The sequence below is a fragment of the Chiloscyllium plagiosum genome, chromosome 20 (assembly GCF_004010195.1).
Source record: "Chiloscyllium plagiosum isolate BGI_BamShark_2017 chromosome 20, ASM401019v2, whole genome shotgun sequence".
In the NCBI taxonomy this organism is placed as follows: domain Eukaryota; kingdom Metazoa; phylum Chordata; class Chondrichthyes; order Orectolobiformes; family Hemiscylliidae; genus Chiloscyllium; species Chiloscyllium plagiosum.
In genome coordinates, this window is record NC_057729.1 from 38,630,231 (window position 1) to 38,652,101 (window position 21,871).

The 21,871-nt window shown below is 38.3% G+C and overlaps 1 protein-coding gene and 1 long non-coding RNA gene across 6 annotated transcripts in view; both read right to left on the reverse strand.

Moving 5' to 3' along the window:
* Positions 1 to 12,416, reverse strand: part of LOC122559916 — a 57,466-nt gene extending 45,050 nt beyond the window's left edge. The window contains exon 1 of the long non-coding RNA XR_006314598.1: positions 12,361 to 12,416. This is a non-coding gene — a long non-coding RNA (uncharacterized LOC122559916). The remainder of the gene's footprint in view (positions 1 to 12,360) is intronic.
* Positions 12,417 to 17,257: 4,841 nt separating this feature from the next.
* The window catches only part of LOC122560184 (rho GTPase-activating protein 40-like), a 133,836-nt gene continuing 129,222 nt past the window's right edge, over positions 17,258 to 21,871 (reverse strand). For 4 of the 5 annotated variants that reach the window (XM_043710571.1, XM_043710572.1, XM_043710568.1 and 1 more), the window contains one exon: positions 17,259 to 21,805. In XM_043710571.1, coding sequence (XP_043566506.1) covers positions 21,711 to 21,805 — 95 coding nt within the window. In that variant the 3' untranslated portion in view covers positions 17,259 to 21,710. Of the gene's footprint in view, positions 21,806 to 21,871 lie in introns of all 5 variants that reach the window. The other variant, XM_043710570.1, reaches the window with a different exon arrangement.

Sequence of the window (21,871 nt, forward strand, 5' to 3'; positions counted from 1 at the left end):
ACAGTTCGTGCAAGGCATTTTGTAAATGACATTAGTTCTTCTTGTTGTCTGTATAGGGTCTTTTAAGTTCATTAGCTGCTGTTTTAGTGTGTTGGTGGGTTTGTGGTCTACCATGATGCCAAGAGGCCTGAGTAGTCTGGCAGTCATTTCTGAGATGTCTTTGATGTAGGGGAGAGTGGCTAAGGTTTCTGGCCGTGTTTTGTCTACTTGTTTGGGTTTGTTGCTGAGAAATTGACGGACTGTGTTCATTGGGTACACGTTCTTTTTGAATATTTTGTATAGGTGATTTTCCTCTGCTCTTCATAGTTCCTCTGTGCTGCAAGGTGTGGTGGCTCATTGAAATAATGTTCTAATGCAGCTTCATTTGTGGGTGTTGGGATTATTGCTTCTATAATTCAGTATTTGGTCAGAATGTGTTGTTTTCCTGTAGATGCTGGTTTGAAGTTCCTTATTGGCTGTTCGATCTACTGTGACATCTAGGAATGGTAGTTTGTTATTGTTTTCCTCCTCTTTCGTGAATTTTATGCCAGTAAGGGTATTATTGATGGTCTTGAAGGCTTCCTTTAATTTGTTTCGTTTAGTGATGACAAAGGTTTCATCTATGTAACGGATCCAAAGTTTGGGTTGGAGGTTGGCAGAGCTGTTTATTCGAGTCTCTGCATTACTGCCTCTGCTAAGAATCCTGATATTGGAGATCCCATGGATGTTCCATTGGTTTGGCTATAGGTTTGTCTGAAGTTGGTGGTGTTTGGTGTATGGGCCTTTGGTTCTTCTAATGGTTTGGTCAGTGTTTCTTTGGCCAGGTTGATGTTGATGGATATTAAATCAAAGGAGACCATTATTTCATCCTCTTCTATTTTGGTGTCTTTGAAGGGGTTCAGGAATTATTGGTGGGAATGAATGGAATAGTGTGAGTCTTCTACTAAGTGTTTTAGTCTTTGGTGTAGTTCCTTGACTAATCTGTACGTTGGTGTTCCAGGTAGCGAGACTATGGGTCTGAGAGGGGCTCTTGGTTTGTGAATTTTGGGTAGTCCATAGAAGCGTAGTGTGTTGGATCTATCTGGTTTCATTTTTTGGAAGTCTGTCTTGTTTAATTCTCCAGATTTCTGAAGTTTTTTGAGTAGGGCTGTGATTCGGTACTCTAGTTGTGGGGTCAGGTCTTTCGCCACCTGTTGGTAAGTATCGGTATCTGCAAGCAGTGCATTCACTTTCTCAATGTAGTCTGTTCGGCTTAAAATGACTGTCAAGCATCCTTTGTCTGCAGTGCTTTTTAATCTTTTTTGTGTCCTTCGAGTGCTTTCCTTGCTTGTGTATTGAGTGTGTTTCCTTCCTTTTTCCTGCTTAATGTTGGAGCAACTGTCTGTCTGATGGTTTGCTGGATTTTTTCTGTGAGTGTGTTGTCTTTCAATGTTGTTTTTAATGCTACTAAGAAATCTTTCTTGTCCGCATTCCGGAAGTTGTAATTTAATCCTCTTACTATAAGACAGCTTTCTCAGTGTCTGTTTAGGGTCGGTTAGATAAGTTTTTATCCATGCTTCTGTATTTTTTGTGTTGTTATTTTGTGTGAGTTGGCCGAGTCTTTTCTGCAGGTCTATTTTTTTTTCATTTCCTATGTTTTTCGCTGTCTGTGACTCATTCTAATGTGTCTGTCCATTCATGGTCTGTCATGTTTGTGAGTAAAGTTTTTTGGCACAAAATTTCCTGGCTGTGGGCATCGTTAATCATTTCTCTAAGCATTCTGTGGCTGTTTTGCTCTGCTTTTTTTTTGGCTAGTGGGGTGTTAAGGGGAGATTTGTATTTAAGACGTTTAGGTACTACCTGTTTCCTTTGGCATTCATCCAGGAGGTACAGCTGTTTGCGGGTGGCGCTCTGTTGGATGGTATTGGGTTCCCATTTTTGGGCAAGTTTTAGCATATTGCACCCATAGATCTGAGCGAGTCTGAGAAGATTTGTAGCTCACATTGAGGTTCTGGATACAAGTTTGCTCACTGAGCTAGAAGGTTCAATTTTAGATATTTCATCACCATACTAGGTAACATCATCAGTGAGCCTCCGGTGAAGCAGTGGTGTTATGTACCATTTTCTATTCCAGTGTTTCGGTTTCCTTGAGTTGGTGACATCATTTCCTGTGACTGTCATTTTTGTGTGGTGATGTCATTTCTTGTTCTTTTTCTCAGAGGGTGGTAAATGGGAGTTCAGTGGATAACTCTGTTGTCTAGTGTCTGCTCAGATCTCCCTGGCAGCAGAAATGCCGATGGTATAGCAAACCATATTGAACTATGGTCACCTAGCTGCTACAAGTTTACTGGAATTGCAAAACCCAATGCACTGGTCATGATAGCATCCCAACTGTACACAGAGTGAGTGAAAATCTTCACAGTTGCAGTACATTTCCCTCATACTGCAAACCAAGGTGCATGCACCCCTTGGGCTGAAAATAATAGTCATGGCAATAGCCCTGTCCACCAGCCAGAAATCTGGAGGTAACTCCACTATAGCTGTCAGCAGTTGCTCCAACAGAAATCAATAGTATTAAAGAAGTTAACTAAATGGCATTGAGGCATCTGAGGAACGTTAAGGGAGGATGCCTTGCATCCAAGAGGTCATAGCCAGTTGAAAGCTATTCAGGCCTAGCAATACCACTAAGAGCAGAGATCACTGCTGGAACTGCAGCAAGCCTGAACCCGCTAGCATGAAGCCATGCCCCTGAGTGTTAGTATGTTTGTTAGGCTTCAAAGCTACATATGATCATACACATATGTAGCCCTCTCCAGGCAACAGAAAACATTTAGGCCTTGCAACTTTTAAAAAATATGAATGGGGTACATTAGCTCCCTGGTCTACTCTCTATGGAGTGCTTCAAACAAACAGAGTGAACTGGCCAATTAATCACCACTTCTCCTGCAGTACAAGTTATTGCTCCCTATGAGATTTGACATCTTTGCATCTGTCCTGATGTAAAAGATAAAAAAAGACAAATTGCCTCTTTTATCTCAGCAATACTCAAGTTCTGGTGTATCAAGAACTATCAGTTTATACTGCTTGGAGGTTTTCTAACTTAGTATATCAAGACTCTTCATAATGAAAAAAGAAACTTGCTCTTTTGTTTTCTCAAATTATTGAGGCTACTTTTAACATGCCCACCTGAGAAATGTGCATACACAGGCAGGTGCAGACCATTGTAATTGACAACATACAAACTGCGCAATACAATCCTCAGTCAACAACCTCAGATTAGTTTTTTTGTTTTAACTGCAACTTTTGGGAGCAGTAAGAGAAATGGCATGGTTTAGAATAGCTGAAATAGGAATAAGAATTCATCAGTACTCTGTTGAACAAAGGCAATTGTGTGAACAAGACTTGTACAGCTTTCTACTTTTTGCCTTAAGGCTTTATATTTTTCCACTCAGGTCACCTTCAATCCTGCTATACTCAGTCCAAACAGTACATTACACCTTCAGTGTTCATCTGACATAGTCAATTTCAAGGGAGCCTGATTCTTCTGTAGATCAGCCAGCATTTCTTATTTCAGAGAAACCAGGTCATTTTCACACAAAGCCTTCATCCACAAATACAACATCATCAAATGTTTTTGGCTGCTTTCTATGATTAAATCAAAACCAAATCTGCTCTTTCTTTTATTTTCAGTTTCAAATTTCAATAATAATTATTCCTTCTAGTCTACAAAGCACAAACACATTTAACTGAATGTGATTGTGGGCCTTTCTTGTCTGATTGTTAAAAATCTTACTGTTAAAATATTTTCAGGAAAACATTTATGAAATTATGCTTAAAGTTAATTTTACCATGATTTCACAGACCCAACAAACAAGGAGCAGAAGTAGGCCATTCAGCCCCTCTAACCTGCTCCATCAGCCCCTCTAACCTGCAGATCAGGTTACAACTGATCTGACTGTAACTTCAAATCTGCATTGCTGCCTACCTGATAACATTTCAGCCCTTTTCTTAACAAAGATCTATGTACCCCTTCCTTAAAAAAAGGGATTTTTTTTAAGGAAGGGATACATAGATATGTGTTTTTCAATGGCCAGATAATCATCAGAGCAGATGGAAGTTGTACATTTGGACCCTGCAGAATTTTCAATGTAGACCGTAAGGCCATACGACATAGCAGCAGAGATTAGGCCATTCAGCCCATTGAATCTGCTTCACCATTCAGTCATGGTTGATAAATTTCTCAACCCCATTCTCCCACTTCTTCCCTTGATACTCAAGAACATATCTATCTCAGTCTTAAATATACTCAATGCCTGACCTCCACAGCCTCCTGTTATAATAAATTCCATAAATTCACCACTCTCTGGCTGAAGAAGTTTCTTCTTATCCTCATTCTAGATGCTCTTCCCTTTACTCTAAGGCTGTGCCCTCAGGTCCTAGTCTCTCCTATATGTTCCAATGTTGGATCTGAAAAATTTCACACTCTGTCAGAGTATCCTCTGATTCTTTTTCATAGGGATTGCTGCTCTTGACAGCACGTCAGTGATTTATCTTCTATATGTCAGTCATCTTCTATATGTTCCAATTAATTCACCCCTATCCTTCTAAATTCCATTGAGTATGGACTCAGAGTCCTCAAAACATTCATCATTCCTGGAACCATTCTCGTGATGCTTCTCTGAACACAGTCTGAATCCCCTCTGAATGTGGCAGACTCTGAGGGAATTGCCCCGTAAATTTAAGATTCCACAGGACAATTCCCCCATACCTGGAAACCTCTGAAAGTATTTATTTAAAAGCTGAGAATGTAATGGATTCTGCTGCAGTTAAATAAATAGTTACTCGGGAAATGTTATCCTATTAAAAACGTGGTCTAACTCCTGAACAACTATTAAATTCGCCACCAACTTACTTCACACACATCCAACCAAACCTTCCCTCGACCCTTATACACTCCAGAAACTGACATAACCACCCCCTCCGGCCTCCTGGACCTGACACCTCCCCATTTCCTCTAGGACCCAAACCTGCTCTGGAAGACCCAACACCCCTCTGTAAACTTTGGTTTTCAACAACTCCCTCTCCCCCAGGACATGACATCCTTTTCCCAACAGCCAGACCTCAATCCCCCATGCCCTGAGGATCCAAAATCTCTTCACCCACTGCCAGACCTAACAACTCCCCTACCCCCACCCCCATTACCTGACAACCTACAAAACCCTTCCTCTGCTGGACCCAAAATCTACTGTCTACCCTGACCCAACCTGAACCTCCATCACTTACCTGGCCACTTTGCACTTTGACACCCTACCCACTTAGTATCCTATCCCCTTACTACTTGGCAACTTACTCACCTGGAATCTAACACACCTGGCATAATACTTACCTGACACCCTACCCTTACCCACCTGGCACCCTACCCACCCAGAATCCTCAGCATAAATTTTCTTATATACTCACCCTCTCATAGGAGCTGTCAAAGTGGCTGTCTAAGGTGCCCAGTGAAAGAACAGCACCACATTTTGAAGAAGCATTGATTGGAATTTCACATCAGAAATGCAGTGCTCTTTCAACTCTGTCTTAAATGGTCTTCACCAAAGTTATATGCAGAATTTGAACATTAATGTTGGGAGTAGTGTATCATACTTTGCGCATAAAATTGGGAAATTTTGGAATGTAACAATGTAGTTACTAGCCTTGCAGTATCTCTAAAAATTACAGACAAATGGGAGTTCTTTTGTCCTTGAATTTAGTGAAGTGAAAAATTGAAAGATGCTTAGAACAGACTCCTGTTTTGCACAATGTGTCTAATTCCTAAGAGTCTGTTTGAAATTTTAAAATAAGTGCAACCTTTCAAGAAACGACCTCAGGAAAACAGTCTCAATGTCTTAAATAATTACAATCACTAAACCGCCCTGTACAATTCCTCCCTATTTTGATCTACAACTTGACATGTAATGACTGTAGACATAGGATTGTGAAATGCATTTTTCAATTTAGGATTATTGATTCATTAACATTCAAATGCCTAGTCGCTACATAAGTATACATCCATGCTTTTGATTTGTTGCTTGTCCAAAGCAGATTATGTTGCCAGATCATTAACTGGCCTTTGTAAAGCTGTAAAATGATTATTTACAATTATCCTTCAAATTAATATCATAGTAACTGATGAAGTAAAAGTTTAGAAATAAGGAGTTTTAAAAATATCCAATTAATCAAAAACCTGGCTCAAGTTTCAAATTCCAACTTATGTCATTTGACATCCTTCCCTATTATGCAGAATTTCTGCTCCAACATGACATTTAGACATAGAATTCTTAATCCAAGCATAAAATGTTAGCCAATTATCTAGTTTTGAACATTCAACAGTATAAATATAGTTAATCCACTGCTAAATTTTACACAGAGATAGCAGAGTACGCCTTAGAACTTTTTTGTTTAAATTGTGTCGCCAAGCAATTAAATAACATACATTCTTAAAATTAGTAAACTGTTTACCTTTTCTTTCCAATTTGTTAAAATCCTATTATGCATGATGTTGCTTGACAAACTGTTCACATGATCATCTACATGCATGGGCAATGCTGAGTTTCTGTCACACTTTTTCTATGTGAACAATGAAAATCGATTGCACACATAAAATATCACCCAATTAATTATCTCCCTTTCAAACTACAAATTGCACAGGTAAGCTAGGCACCAGCAAAACCATTTACTAAACAAAGGAAGAATATTATGCTCATCATTCTAATTTCAGTCTGACCACCATTCTCTGAGTTAAGATTATTGAGTCAGATTTTACTACCAAAAGAACAGACAGACTGAAGGTACTCACTATTTACATGCAAAATTATACGGCAACTTCAGTAGCTATCCAAAAGTTGCTGTGCAAACTAGACACACTCACCATTTTAAAAGGTTTTGCAAAAATGCTACATCTCTCATCATCGAAATGTTTTGAATCATAAAAGGCTCCTGTGTTTGTATGATAAATATAAATGGTGGGGATTTAGATCAGAGTGGTGCTGGAAAAGCACAGCAGGCCAGGCAGCATCCGAGGAGCAGAAAAATTGACGTTTCGGGTAAAAGCCCTTCATCAGGAATAGCTGTTGTGCTCTTCTAACAACATAAGCATTTTGTTAATATTTGGTCTCTGTCCTCTTTCTTCTAATCTAATCTTTATTGCGCTTTTTTTGAGTGGAATTTAATGCCATCCTGGTGAAAAATTTGGTGGGGAGTTGGCATTTTATTAAGCAGGGAGTGTGGATGAGAGACTCTCTACCATCCTGCCTTTCACCTGATTAAATAAGTATGTGGCAGGATGCCGTGAAGATGACCATTCAATCGCAGCTCTTAAATTGACAATCAGTGCCTGACTGGGAGACCTAACATCAGGGGGTGGAGGCTCAATGAGGGCCCAACCTGCTCTCCTGACTCCTCTCCCACAAGCTCCATCACAATAACTATTGCTGTCAGGTTAAGCGCCTGAGTAACATTTAATTCAGTTAGCCTTCCTAATTTAGCTCTCCAGCTAATGGTGAGACCCCAGTCACCTCCATAAATACATCTTTCTTTTTTTTTACCTGATCTGACATTGAATTCTCCCACTCTAATTTACACCTATTCTCAGTCCTTATGATATTAATTTCATCAACCCTCAATCTGATTCCTTAAAGAGATACATGTTTGCCTCGTTTATTCAACTCACAGCAGCCTGGTTTCTATCGCTGTATTATTGTCAACTCATACAGTCAATAACTTCATGTGCAAAGAATTAAAAACTCAAACATCTGAAGGAAATTTAACTAAGGGCAGATACTTAGATGCCATGGCACAATGAATTGTGGTCTGTTATGTAATCTCAAGGGGAAATAATTGATCACTGTTTTTGAATGATTTAATTCCAACATTAGGTCTGTGGGGGTGCTTGGTCTAATTTTCTTCCCATCTTTCTTTTCTGGAAGATACTAATTTGTGCAGAGTTGGCAGCTATCAGTCAGTAGCTCACCTAAAATGCTATCCTTCGCAGATGAGCCTACACCAGCACTGTTAAATTAATGGGATTTTAGGGTTAATGTAGCTGGCCTCAGTCCTACCATAACCCAATAATTCAATACCTATACATGGATATTTGCACTGAAATCAGAAGAAATCAACCCATTTTATCCCTCAAAGCCTGGAACATTCAAGGCTCTTATTAGTTAGTCTTCTAATTGGCTGGATTGAACTAATATATTTCTAAACAGAATCCCAGAAGATGTCGTAATTATTTTTATTTCAACCGTTGAAAGATCTCAATGAAATGTTAAGAGACAGGAAGGCCATTCAGTCCATCTCAGTCAATGCAACTGGAAAGATCAGAAGACTCCTTCCTTGCAGCATGCAGCTGGTTCTTTAGTAAACCATGGGTTAATAGTCAGAACCTATTTGTGATAGAAATGCAATACTGCACCAATGTGCCTCCTGGCTCGTCATAATCATGCAACATCTGTAATGAGGCATTCATTGCAGGCGCCCATCTTACAGCTAGTTCAAAAAAAAACACAGGTGTGTTCTTCTGTGAGCCCATAGCATGGTGTCAGAATAGAGCTAAGTTTGAATGTTAAAGCCTATAGGAGCACAGCTAATAAATTAGGACTTGAATGTTTGGAGCCCCTTAAAACTAATAAACTGTTGAAATCCATAGAAAAGAAACAAGAAGGCTACAGTTGAAAGCACTAGTTAAGGCATACTAGCTGCAGATTTCCCTGTACAATGCTGGTTAAAATGGAAAGGGATGTGAAGCAGAACTAGGAGAATTTCCACTTACTGAGGCCATATTATACAGATTTAATTAACGAACCAGAGCAATTATGAAACTACTTTTATTGCATTGGGAACAAACTGTAAAGAAGTCCAGAAGTGCTGAGGTTGTGTATCAGCGGCCAGAACATGGCAGAACAGACCTGGCCTTGCAATGACAAAGGAAAGGCTACAGGCTACAAATACTGCAGGGAACATCACACATTGAAAAAGTAAGCATCCATAACCCAAAAAGGTGACAGCTGTAGCAGTGATATAGTGACATAAGAACAGTAAACTCTGCTGTGGGGTGGCATGGTGGCTCAGTGGTTAGCACTGCTGCCTCACAATGCCAGGGAACCAGGTTTAATTCCACCCTGTCTGTGTGGAGTTTGCATATTTTCTCCATGTCTGTGTGGATTTCCTCCATGTGCTCCAGTTTCCTCCCACAGTCCAAATATGTGTAGGTTAGGTGTATTAGCCATGGGAAATGCAGAGTTTCAGAGATAGGGTAAGTTTGGGTGGAATGGTCTCTGGAGAGTCGATGTGGATTCAATGGGCTGAATGGCCTCTTCCATACTGTAGGGATTCTATGATCATAAAATTCTTACACATTTTTTCCATTGTTATGTAAACCATTAAGGATGTGTAGTGACATTAGGCAGCAGCATAACAACCAGTGCTCACTACGATCAAGCAACTAGTGATGGTAACACAGGTATTGAAATATTATAACAGAAACATGGAAGTGTGACACCAGCAAGACAGAACTTGGTGAAGTTGTCATACAGCAAGGATAATCAGCTGCATGTACATCCATGGTGTTAATGCAAATACAACAATACAATGCTCAGATTGAGAGAGAATGCCTGCTCACTATCTTTGTTTGTGAATATTTTCATAAGTACCGACTTGGAAAAGACAAAATGACAGTTCAATCCAAATATAAGTCATGTTAAAGCATTTTCCTCAGACCACAGCTATCTGGTCCAAAATATCTGCAAAAATTGTTACTTCTGTACAGAGATATCACCCGCATGTGACATACAAAGCAAAGGAAACAGATGTAAATCACTGACGTGCTGTCAAGAGCAGCAATCCCTATGAAAAAGAATCAGAGGATACTCTGACAGAGTGTGAAATTTTTCAGATCCAACATGGAGCAGCAGCTCAACATGCTCTGAAAGTCATTGATTCATCAAAGACATGGAATCTAACAAACACCTTGATCAAATCAAGTAAACTATCTAACCAGAGGCAGACATAGATGCAGGAAGTCATGATGAAAGTTTTAGCATGAAAACGTCAAGGAGATCCCTGAGGTCACAAGAGTATATTTTGGCAATACAGAGGTAAATTTACAGTCCTGATGGCACATTGTACACAGGAAGTAGAGTCATTATCCCTAGATTACTGACAGGAGAGATGCTAAAGTGTTGCCTTGCAAGCCACCAAGGAACTGCTTTAAATGTGTGAATTGTTTTTATGCTTCAGTAACCAGAAAGTAACAATGTATTTGGGGTGTAGCTTACATATGGTATTTTAAGATTTGATTCTGACTTCTCAGCCTTCATTTACATTTCCAAGCTTTTATTTAATTACTTGTAACCTCATTTAACCATTAATGCTTCTCCATCATCTCTCCCGCTCTCCTTTCTTCCAAGAACTGCTTTTATATTGCATAAATCTGAGCTCGTCCTATCAATAATTGCATATATGAAACTACAACAGTCCAAAATCATTGTTTATTTAAATATGTAATCTTAGAAATGAAGGCAGATTTTTATTCCTTTGGTTGCACATGATTTGCATGCTGGCTTTTAGTTTTAACTTTTAAATTGAAGGGCTGGAATAAACAAATTGCTAATGGAATCTGAAAGAACACTGATAGCAGGCCTTGACAATAGATCCCCTTCTACATCAATATGTATAGGACCAGTGACACACCAGCGATAACAACAACAGCACAATAGTTATCAGCACTCATGTGGAAGATAAACTTGAAAGGAAAGCTGCACAATCTACACTCATCACTGCAAATAACAACATTCAAGTCAGAAGTAAGAGTACAATTGTAAAACATTCTACTTACTGAATATCTAATATATTTGGAAGAATGTAATTTTATGGAAACTACAATCTGAATTTAGCATTCAAAGTGCTTTCTTATTTACAATGGCATTGCAAAACGGAATTGAGCAATTTTAACTTCCAAAAATTGCACATTTATTTTTCAATCTACTGTCATGCTATCACCTCTGTACAACTTTTATTTGGGGCCCAGATGGTAATTGTTCGAATCAACCCATTTTGTTATCTTTAAAATGTGCAGATCTGATTTTTCTTCACACTTCTGCAGAGCTTTCTCCTGGGAAAGCCAGTTAAAGTTTCAACCAGACAGGAACCAAATCATATAAACATAGTTCTGCCTGGTTGGAAACTGAACTGTAACCACTAGCAACGCAAATGAACCCTTAAACATATTGATTTAAGATCTATTACCAGTGAGGTAACGGGCACTAAGATAATCTGCTTCCTGTCCCGAAAGCCTACAAACTTTAAACTGGTTAAATTAGGAAATAAGTAGCATGAGCACAAATTAAGTTTATGAACTTAAAATGACATGTTCAAAGTCTTGAGGCATAGAAATAGGTAACAGGCTGTAACTTGGACAATATTGGTCTCATTCAATGAGTAAACCAAAGCTACATCAATCCTTTAAGCGACAAATTTGTTCATACGACAGCAAATTAAACCTGTGCAAAAAGTTGATTTTACTTTGGGAGGGTGATGTTTGTTAAATTAGATAACCCCTGATATTCTATCCTTCCCATATATAACTGAATTAAATTTACAGCATGGCACTTAAAATGTAAAGGAAAATGTGGTACAATTTGGATTTGCCAATCTTGGAAGCAATCTTTTTTAAAAAAGAAAGAATTAGAAATAATTTTTTGAGAAGAAGTCACTAAACATCATGCAATATTTTCATACAATCCCACTGGACCTCATAAAAACCCTCAGTCAAACTCATTGCACCTACTGGAACTCATTCCATACACTACAAACTTATGCCAGCTCATATCTCAAAGACACAACCCCTGGTTGACTACAAGTATGACCAGCCAAAACCTGGTAACTAAAACAAGTGGCGAAGTTCCAAGTTTCAAAATCAGTATGACTCTCAATCACCTGAGGATGAACCAAAGAGGATGTGCCCAGTGTGGAGCAAGTAGAACATGTTATGATGCCAGTTGATGGTACCACAGGACAAGTCAGGATGCAACCTGGCTTGATACATGATAAGATATGTTGTTATTTGGTTTGTTAACATGGTGGTTAATCACTGAAATCTATTCCCTTGAGGTTGTAGATTTATTTAACAACAGAATGGGAATGTATTATCAAAACAAACAAATAAACCAACCAAGCTACATATATACATAGCAGTTCGAAATTTTGGGCTGAATGTTACTAAAATTCAGCTATGTTAATTTTGAGGAGTTTCACTAATGCTTTCTCTCTCTAGTGAGCCACCTCACACAATTGTCCACAGTGTACCACAATATGTAAACATCATATATCCACGGCACCGAGCTTGTACTTTAGTACACTCACCACTGGAGAGAGGGATTGCTGATGGTGGGACCTTTCGGGATTTGTGCTGCTGAAACAAAGAACTGTGGATGCTGGAAACCTATAACAAAAGCAGAAACTGCTGGAGAAACTCAGCAAGTCTGGCAGCATCTGTGGAGGGAAAGCAGCGTTAAAGTTTTGAGGCCCATGACCCTTCTTCAGACACCTCCTATTCTGAATACCTGCTTGGTTCTCTGACACTCTCAATGGATTAGAATCTTGTTGTGTGACGTTGAGGTATCATCTGCAATCTGGACAACCAGTGAGAAACACGCAGCCCCTGTTTTTGGAAAGGTCCATCGAACCGTATGACAATTAGGCAGGAGAGGGGCCATCTCTTGAAGACCCCGAGGTGGGGGGCGGGGGTGGAAACATACAGCAAAAGCTACTGGCCAATTAGACTAGCAGTTTTTGTGCTTAGCAGTGCCACTGAGGAGGCCATGGTTACTGCCAGAAAGACACCGCACTGGAGTCCATGGATAACGGAAGGCCTAGTTCTCAGGTATGTAATGTGGTGCAATGATAGTGTCAGAAGCAAAACAAGGATTTGTCCCTAGTTGCCCTTGAGAAAGTGGTAGTGCTGAGCTGCTGTAGTCTACTTGTTGTAGGTAAATCCACAATGACCTTAGGGAAGGTGCTCCAGGATATTGACCTAATCACAGAGAAGGAACAGCAATATATTTCCAAGTCAGCATGGTGAGTGGTTTGGAGGGGAACTTGCAGGATGTGGTGTTCCCAGGTATCTGCTGCCGTTATCCTTCTAGTTGAAAGTTGATGCGGGTTTGGAAGGTGCTATGTTAGGAACCTTGGTGGATTTCTGGAGTATATCTTGTAGATAGTATACACTGCTGCTGCTGAGTGTAGAAAGAAGAGGGAGAGGGTATTTTGGATGTAGAGCCCATCATGCAGGCTGCTTTGTCCTGGATGGTGTCAAGCTTCTTGAACGTTGTTGGAGCTGCACCTATCCAGGGGAGTATTCCATCACATTCCTGACTTATGACTTGCAAATGATGGGCAAATTTTGAGGCGTCAGGAAATGAGTTACTTGCTGCAGTATTCCTAGCTTCTGACCTGTTTTTATAGCTATTATGTTTGTATGGCGAGTCGAGTTGAGTTTCAGGTCAATGGTAACCTTCAGAATAGTGGGGCATTCAGTAATGTAACACCATTGAATGTCAAGGGGCAGTGGTTTGATTGTTTCTTATCGGAGATAGATGGCATTTGTGTGGCACAAATATTATTTGCCACTTGTCAACTTGGATATTGTCCAGATCTTGCATTTGAATATGGACTGCTTCAGTATGTGAGGAATCATGAATAGTGCTGAACATTTTGCAATCACTGGCAAACATCCTCACTTCTGATGTTAAAATGGAGGGAAGGTCATTGAACTAATAGTAGAGCAGAGAAACTCAAATAGAAATTTTTGAAGATTAATTTGTAATCTCCTACTTGCTGTTTGCCTGCAGTTGTTGTATCATTTATGCCATTAACTCACCATTATTTTGTCTGAAAAATCTAGTCTAATTATTGCCCCTTTAATCTCTATCAAATAGCTTTTCCTTAGTGTATTAGGCCACAATATGTCAATTAGAAATCTATAAATTTACATATAGAGTAAGATTAGCAAACAGCTGACATATACTTTGTTCATAGCAATAAAGAAATAAACAGCCAGGTACAGATATGAAAGAAAATTTCAAGGTAAAATCTATTGTTGAGGATTGCTGAAGATTCTACACACTTGAAAGGATTCAGACAAACTGTATTAAATTTCAATTAAAACCTATTTTAAAAACATGCAAGTGATAAAATCAACTAAAATGGGAATATATTCGGCAGATTTCAGTTCCTATTATGCAATTAATTGCTTGGACTATTCTCCATATCAATACAAAGTACTATTTGAAAATAATGTGTATATCAAAGCAGTCAAATTAGTTCCAAATTTGAAAATTTAAAATGGTAAATGAAATGTTTATCTTTAAGCTTTTAAATCAATTCTCTGCTTTCAAGAGCCAAATTTCAAAGTGAGAAACTGTTTTTATGTCAAGTAAACACCAAACCCTGATAAGAAAGCTGGTAAAATGTATTCAAAGTTAATAATCAATGGAATATCAATTTACGTTTATCACTTGCAAGAAAGTTCATTCAGAAAATTGGTTAAATATTTTGCTGGAATTTCATCGCTGTGAATCTTTACCCAACTACTCGCTTTCTTTGCAAATGTAAACCTCTTCTTCAACTAATTTTGTAATTTCCAACAATATTGCTACTTTCTCACTGAAATTGTTTCTGTTATTTGTGCCCTGGTTCATTCCAGTTTTCATGCCTTTGTCCAGAAACTAAGAAGCCAAAGTCAATATTGGTTTTATCAAAGTAACTGGATAGCAGGAACTCAAATCCTAGCTTTTTTTCTCTCTTCCCATAGGCAAGGAGAAGCTAAAGTCTGTTTGCTGTACTACTGTCTCAACCAAGATCAGCTCAATCAGCACAGGTCGGAGGTTCAGACTGGAACTGATATACTGTGTATACCTCAGTAGCATAACTACTATAAAGGTGCACCACATTATTAGAATGTAATACTTATAAAAAGTTATTTTAATAATTCTTATAACTAACTACAGTATTTAGAGTTTATGACATATTCCAATTAAAAACAAGCACAGTTAATAATATTTGTAACTCTTTGTATGCAGGAAGCCATATGACTATAAAATGTAGGCACAGAAGTAAGCCATTCAGCCCATCCAGTCTGTTCCAGCACTCAATGTGATCATGACTTTTCTGATAATCCTCAACTTCACAGTCCTGCCTTATTCCCATTATCATCGATTTCCTTACTGATTTAAAATCTGTTTCTCTCAGTCTTGATTATATTTAACAACTCAAAATCAAGAATGTGGTTAAAAAAAATCCACTGTTACACTACCTCCTGATAGAAAAGTAAAATCTTCGACTCTATTATATGGCCCGTTCTAAGGTTATGTCCTCTTGTCCTACATTCTCTCACAAGAGGAAACAACCTCTCAGCATCTGCTCTGTCAAGCCCCCTAAAAGCCTTAGATGCTTCAAAGAGATTGTCTCTTATTATTCAAAATTCCAACGTATAAAGCCCAACCTATTCAACCTCTCCCCAAAAGAAAATCCCTCCATACCCAGAACCAACCTTCCTTTGTAAACCCTTCTTTGGATGGACTCCAATGTAAATATATCTTTCCTTAAGAGGAATAAAACTGTTCACAGACTTGCAGGTGTGGTCTGACTGATGCCTTATATGTTTTTAGCAATACTGTCCTATTTTTGCTCTCCATTCTCTTTGAAATAGTTAATTCACTATCCCTACTACCCACTGAACATGGATGCTAGCTTTTTGTAACTCATGCAAAAGTACTCCAGAATCTCTTTTTGCTATTTTCCACAGTCTCTTCGCAATTAAATAATAATTAGTGCTTGTACTTCTCCCGCCAAATCTTCACATTTTTCCATATTATATTTACGTCTGCCAACGTATTGCCCACTCACTTAACCTGTTTATATCCTTCTGTAGACACATTATTGCCCACGGCACGGTGGCACAGTGGTTAGCACTGCTACCTCACAGCACCAGAGACCCGGGTTCAATTCCTGCCTCAGGCGACTGACTGTGTGGAGTTTGCACGTTCTCCCCATGTCTGCGTGGGTTTCCTCCAGGTGCTCCGGTTTCCTCCCACAGTCCAAAGATGTGCAGGTCAGGTGAATTGGCCATGCTAAATTGCCCGTAGTGTTAGGTAAGGGGTAAATGTAGGGGTATGGGTGGGTTGCGCTTCGGCGGGTCGGTGTGGACTTGTTGGGCCGAAGGGCCTGTTTCCACACTGTAAGTAATCTAATCTAATCTAATCTAATTATTATCCTCACTATTTGCCTTCCCACCAGTGTTTGTGTTATCCGAAAACTTGGCAACAGTGCATCCATTTACATCATCGAAGTCATGAACGCATACTGAAAATTTTATCCCAACTGTATAATAGTTAGCCAATCCTCTATCCATGCTAATATACTGGCCCAATACCATGGGCTCCTTTGTTATTAAGTAGCCTTACATGCAGTACTTAATTGAATACCTTTTGAAAATCCAAATATGTTACATCTATTGGTTCCCCTTTATATGCACAAGTTGTTATGTTCCCCCAATAACTAATGGATTTATCAGGCCAATATCTCCTTGATGAAGCCATACTGACTGTGCTTGATTAGATTACATTTCTAAGTGCTCTATGACTGCATCCTCTATAATAGTCTCGAGCATCTTCCCAATGACAGATGTTAAACTAATAGTTTATAGTTACCTGATAGTTTTTGTCTCCATTTTTGAACAAGACTGCAGATATTCCCATGTCTGCGTTAAAGACTTTCAATAGATGCTGAATGACTATTTTTATTTCAATACATTTATATTTTCTGAATGGATACTTGTGCTTTTATAATCTTACACTAGAGGGAGCCAGCAGTACAGCCAATGTACATGATCATTCCAAACGTGTTGCACCTTTATAAGTGAAAACTGAGTGTTTGCATATACAATAGGCCCAGTGAATGCTGCCAGGGCCCATTCTTGTGCGTTTTGACACATCAAATAGCATTTTCTCTCTGGTAGCAGAGGTTGTTATTAATGATTCCACAGTAAATCCGATTTTCAGTCAAAATATCAACACAATGGATTGAGATAGTGCGTGCTCATTATATGAGTTTCGAATAGACAATAAGATATGGCATTTCATAAACTGTCTTGACTTGAATAAAACCTTAGATGCTTTTAACCCAGAGACTTTTAAAATGTTGTGAATTCACTTTATTTTAAAATACAACCATTAAATATAAATTTATCCCAAAATCATAATTAAAAGTGAGTTCTTAACAATGAAAATTAATAATTAATCTGGTAGTCAGCACAGACTGAGGACATGCCATAACACTGTCACAGAGTGGACTGCAATGTCAAGGGGTGGCTGCTCATTTTATCGCAGTGGTTGTCAAGGTGACAGCTGCACTTCTATGCAACAGGTTGCTTCCAAACATCCACTAAGGATCTGTGTGGGAACACACAACCCTCAAACTACAAATGTATTAAGGCTATTTTCAATGCAATTTATGCCAGATCACATCATTGCATCTCATTTTCCCAGATCAGTGCTGCAGTCCAGGCACTAGGCTTCACTAATCCAGCTGGCTCTCCGAGGTGTAGGGAGCTATTGACTGTACTCATGTCACATTGACAGAATATTATAACTTTGCCAGTTTCACATCAATAGCAATGTGTTCCATTCCTTCAATCTACAAGTCAACTGTGATCATTGTTACAACATCTTAAACATCTGCATCAGGTAACTTGCATGTTGCCATATTCCTTATATCCTTGAGAAGTCTCATATTCCTGCTTCAGTTCAAGGGACGGGTTGTCTTTCAAGTATAATTATTGGGAGACAAGGGCTACGGTGTGAAACTATGACTGACTCCTTTACCCGGTGACTGAAGTTGAATATAGACATAATGCAGCCTGTTCTTCAATGGGGGCCATCATGGAGATGATAGAAGATCAGCTGAAGATGATACTTGGATCAGTCTGGGAAAACCTTGCAGTACATTCTGGACAGAGTGCACAACCAAAGCAAAGAGGGGACATGATGGACTGTTAAGACGCAGGAGAAAATCAGTAGCCTATCGAAGAGGAAGTTGATAGCATTGCACAGGAAGAACATCACCAGCTGCATGTTAGACCTCTGCAGCATTAAGCACAAAAGAAACTGACAGGACGCCAGTACCAGTAAAAGAGATCTGGGTACAGTGGTCACTCATTGACTGTAAATGTGTTGATACTTGCAAGGCAAGTCATTCTTCTTTCACATAGGCACATGCAGCTTCTGCTTGTTCATTTGCAACAGCATAGTGGATGTCAACTGGAGGAGATCTGACATCAACAGGTTAAGTATTTTAAAACATTTCCCTGAATATCTCCAAGTATACAGATATAGGACAATTAATCACCAAATATAAGTATTCTTATTCAGATAGAGTTTGAAGATGGTGGAAAACCTATCAATGGTTTAAATTATTAAAAATTAGACCAGAACCTGGTCTTCCACTTGCCCATTAACATTGGTTTGTTTTACAGTTTAGAAAAGAATAGAAATCTGATAACAACATACTCAGTGCTTTATGTTCTTGATTTCCTCGGGTGATGTTGACTATTTAATGGTTATTACAATCAATGACATTCAACCCTGATGTTGAAGAAAGCTTCCCAGGAAAGACTCAGATCTCTGTGGAAGAGATTTCACCCTTCCCAACATTAATTTGAGTCTGCTGCCAACTAGAGGGGTTTTGGACAACTAGCAACAGTGACGCCATCAAGTGGTGAAGGAAATCAATCACATTAAAGGCTTCACAAATAGCAAATGAGGAAGTAAAATGTTCCAATTATTCATGATTCAATGCAAGTTTTCCAGCAAGCTCAATTATGATTGAGGCATACACAGTAGAAACTGAAATATCAAACAAAAAGTTTTATTACATCAAAAACTTGAGAAATTTTATGAGACTGGAAAAATATTACATAAATATAAAAGTAGATTTCCAGGGCCAAGATGATGCTTAGCAATATTTATGACTCAGTATATCATTGGAAACTCAGTTATACATCATTCATCGAGGCATAGTTATTTGAGATTTTCTTAAACAACAAAATTCCAGCGTAACAGGATAAGTTGTCATCAAATGGTTCTAGTTGACTGCAGCCTGCAGGGAGAAGACTGCAAGGAGAAGCAATAAATCACTGACGGCAACATTGAGATGGAGGAGGTGAAGGCCGAGTGGTGTTATTGCTGAACTATTAATCCAGAGACTAGATAATATTCTGGTGAACCATGTTCAAAGCCTGTCATGGCAGATGGTGGAATTTGAATTCAATTTTTAAAATCTGGAATTAAGATTCTAATGATTACTGTGAATCCATTGTTGATTGGTGACCCAGATAGTTTTTTCCAACAATGTCCTATAGGGAAAGAAACTGCCATCCTTACACTATCTGGCATCCTCGTGACTCCAGACCCACAGCAATGTGGTTGACTCTTAACTGCCCTCTGGGCAATTAGGGGCAGGTAATAACTGCTGCCTAGCCTCATCCCATGAATGAATAAAGAAAAAAAATCCACATTTAACTGCACAGTTAGGGGGCAAAGTGATTGTGAAAACTGTTTGTTTTACCATCATAACTATTAAACAAATCCCAGCCAATATTGTGCTTATGCAGGATTTATTAATCTGACAAGTTAAATATTCAGTGGATGATTTGGGGTCAAGTTTGCACTTTAGGTGTACTCAGTAAACTGAATTCCAAGGTGAAGTTTTGGATCAAACTTATTTGCATAATTATACATGTAAAATCTTCCATGAATCTGTACAATGAGGCCACATGATAGAATACAATAACTTATTTTCATGATCATTATATTAACATTTTATGTATTCCAGACTGGTGAACTCAGCCTATCAAAAGAAAAGGATGTTTAACAAGAATATCTAGTCCTCTGAGTAACCTCATTTAAAATCACTGACAATGTCATTAAAAAAACTGAATCATTTACTAGTTCCATTGATGTACATGAGACAATTTCTTCGTGAAATGTAGAAACTTGTAAAACATGCACCTAAAATAACTAAACTGAATTTGCAGCGCATCTTTCTATGGGCACAAACAGGTGCAATCAAGTGAAACATGCCTACTTACTATTTCAATCTGAGGATTCATCCAGGACTGACTCTAGCACAATATTTTTAAACAAGTGTTGTATGGTACTGAAACTCGAGTTACATTTAACATAATTTGTTTTTAATTTTCAAGCTCTTTTATTTAGGTTTGGCTGATTTCAGCTGAGCTGCACTGAGGAAAGTACAACAAACGAGTAGAGCTATCAGGCCTGGCAAGGTTGCTGACATACAATATATTCAGCAATTATGACGAAATTTCATTTTTTGCTGCTCTTTACCTGTTGCTTTGCTCAGTTTAATTTTAAATATTGGCTGTAATTGCATCTACAATGTTATGTTAAATAATATCAAAAAGAATGAAGAAAACTCTTGTCTTTAATCTATTCCACCAGTTGTTTCTAACTCTGCTAGTCCTGGGTGAATCTAGGTAACAGAAATTCTGGGGATTCAATTTTGAGAAGTCTGATGTGCCTTAGTCAGGACTGCTAATTATTATTTGCTGTACTGGCAGAGCGCAATAATTTCTCAATAGTTGGAAATAATCTTTGCAGTTAGAAGAATTGTGAATATTGTAAAGATCGTATTATTTAATCTTCTTAAAAATAACATTACCAATTAATGGAATGACACAAACAACAGATTGAGATGGTTGCTAAAACAAACTTAAAATAGAAGAAAAATTACAATTGCAGCAATGCGTAGAAAAATGTTCCAAACTTTACATATCAATATTATACATTGTACAACATTAAAAGCTAAAGAGTAAATAGCAGGAGGCTGTTGCCTTAAAGAAAGCAAAACACATGCTATGCAGATTTCAAATATTATTGTCCATAATAAATTCATATGGGCTATTGTGTTTTTATACTACCAAATTTTTGCCTTGGATTGCATCACATTCTCTGTAACAAAGCCCTAAAGTGCTGAAACACAATCATAATTCTTTGTCCGAGCTGAAGATCCTCTTGCTTCTGCAGAGTTTGATATATGCAGTCAAATATGGCTTCATGGCAAATAAACTGAAGGTTCAGGTTCAGCTCATTCCTTTTTCTCCTTCAATAAATAACAGATTGTGCGTACATTTTGGCACAAGCCAAGTTGCATTTTGTTGCACTTTCTCCACTTTACAGATTCCTTTTTCCAAGTAACTCCAAAGTGACATTCAAAAGACAGTTAAACACATTCCAAGAAAATATATATTACATAGTGATAAAGGTAATTTGTGTGTCTTTTCCATAATATTCTTAGCAATATTTGGCAGTGCTTACACATGTCCCCAAAAAAATAGCCAGGGTTAAATATAAATTTTGTATAAAATTCAAGCTATCAAATTCACATGCCAGTAGACCAGCAAATTAAAAGCTGATCTGTTTTTTTTAATCTAAATTAGTGGTAAGGGTCCATCATTTAATGAAGGTGCTGGACTTTGCTGAATAAGTTGCATCTTGGATGTACCTTGAGAAAGTACTTTAGCATTATTTCTTTTGCTCTCTGAGGTTTTAACAATAGCTAAAGTACAGATATTATTCAACCAGCAAACTCTGTGGATTTAAGTGATGAATATTCACGAAAATGTAGCTTCCATTTCACAATGCTGCACGTTGCTTTATAACCCACTCAGCCTGAGGGTTAATCCTGTACAGTTCCAAAATAAGTGCATCGGGATCAAGACAGTGTTCGCCTGTTAAAATATAAACTAACACTTAACTGGTGACCAAAGCAGCACAGCAATTTAAAAGTCCACCTT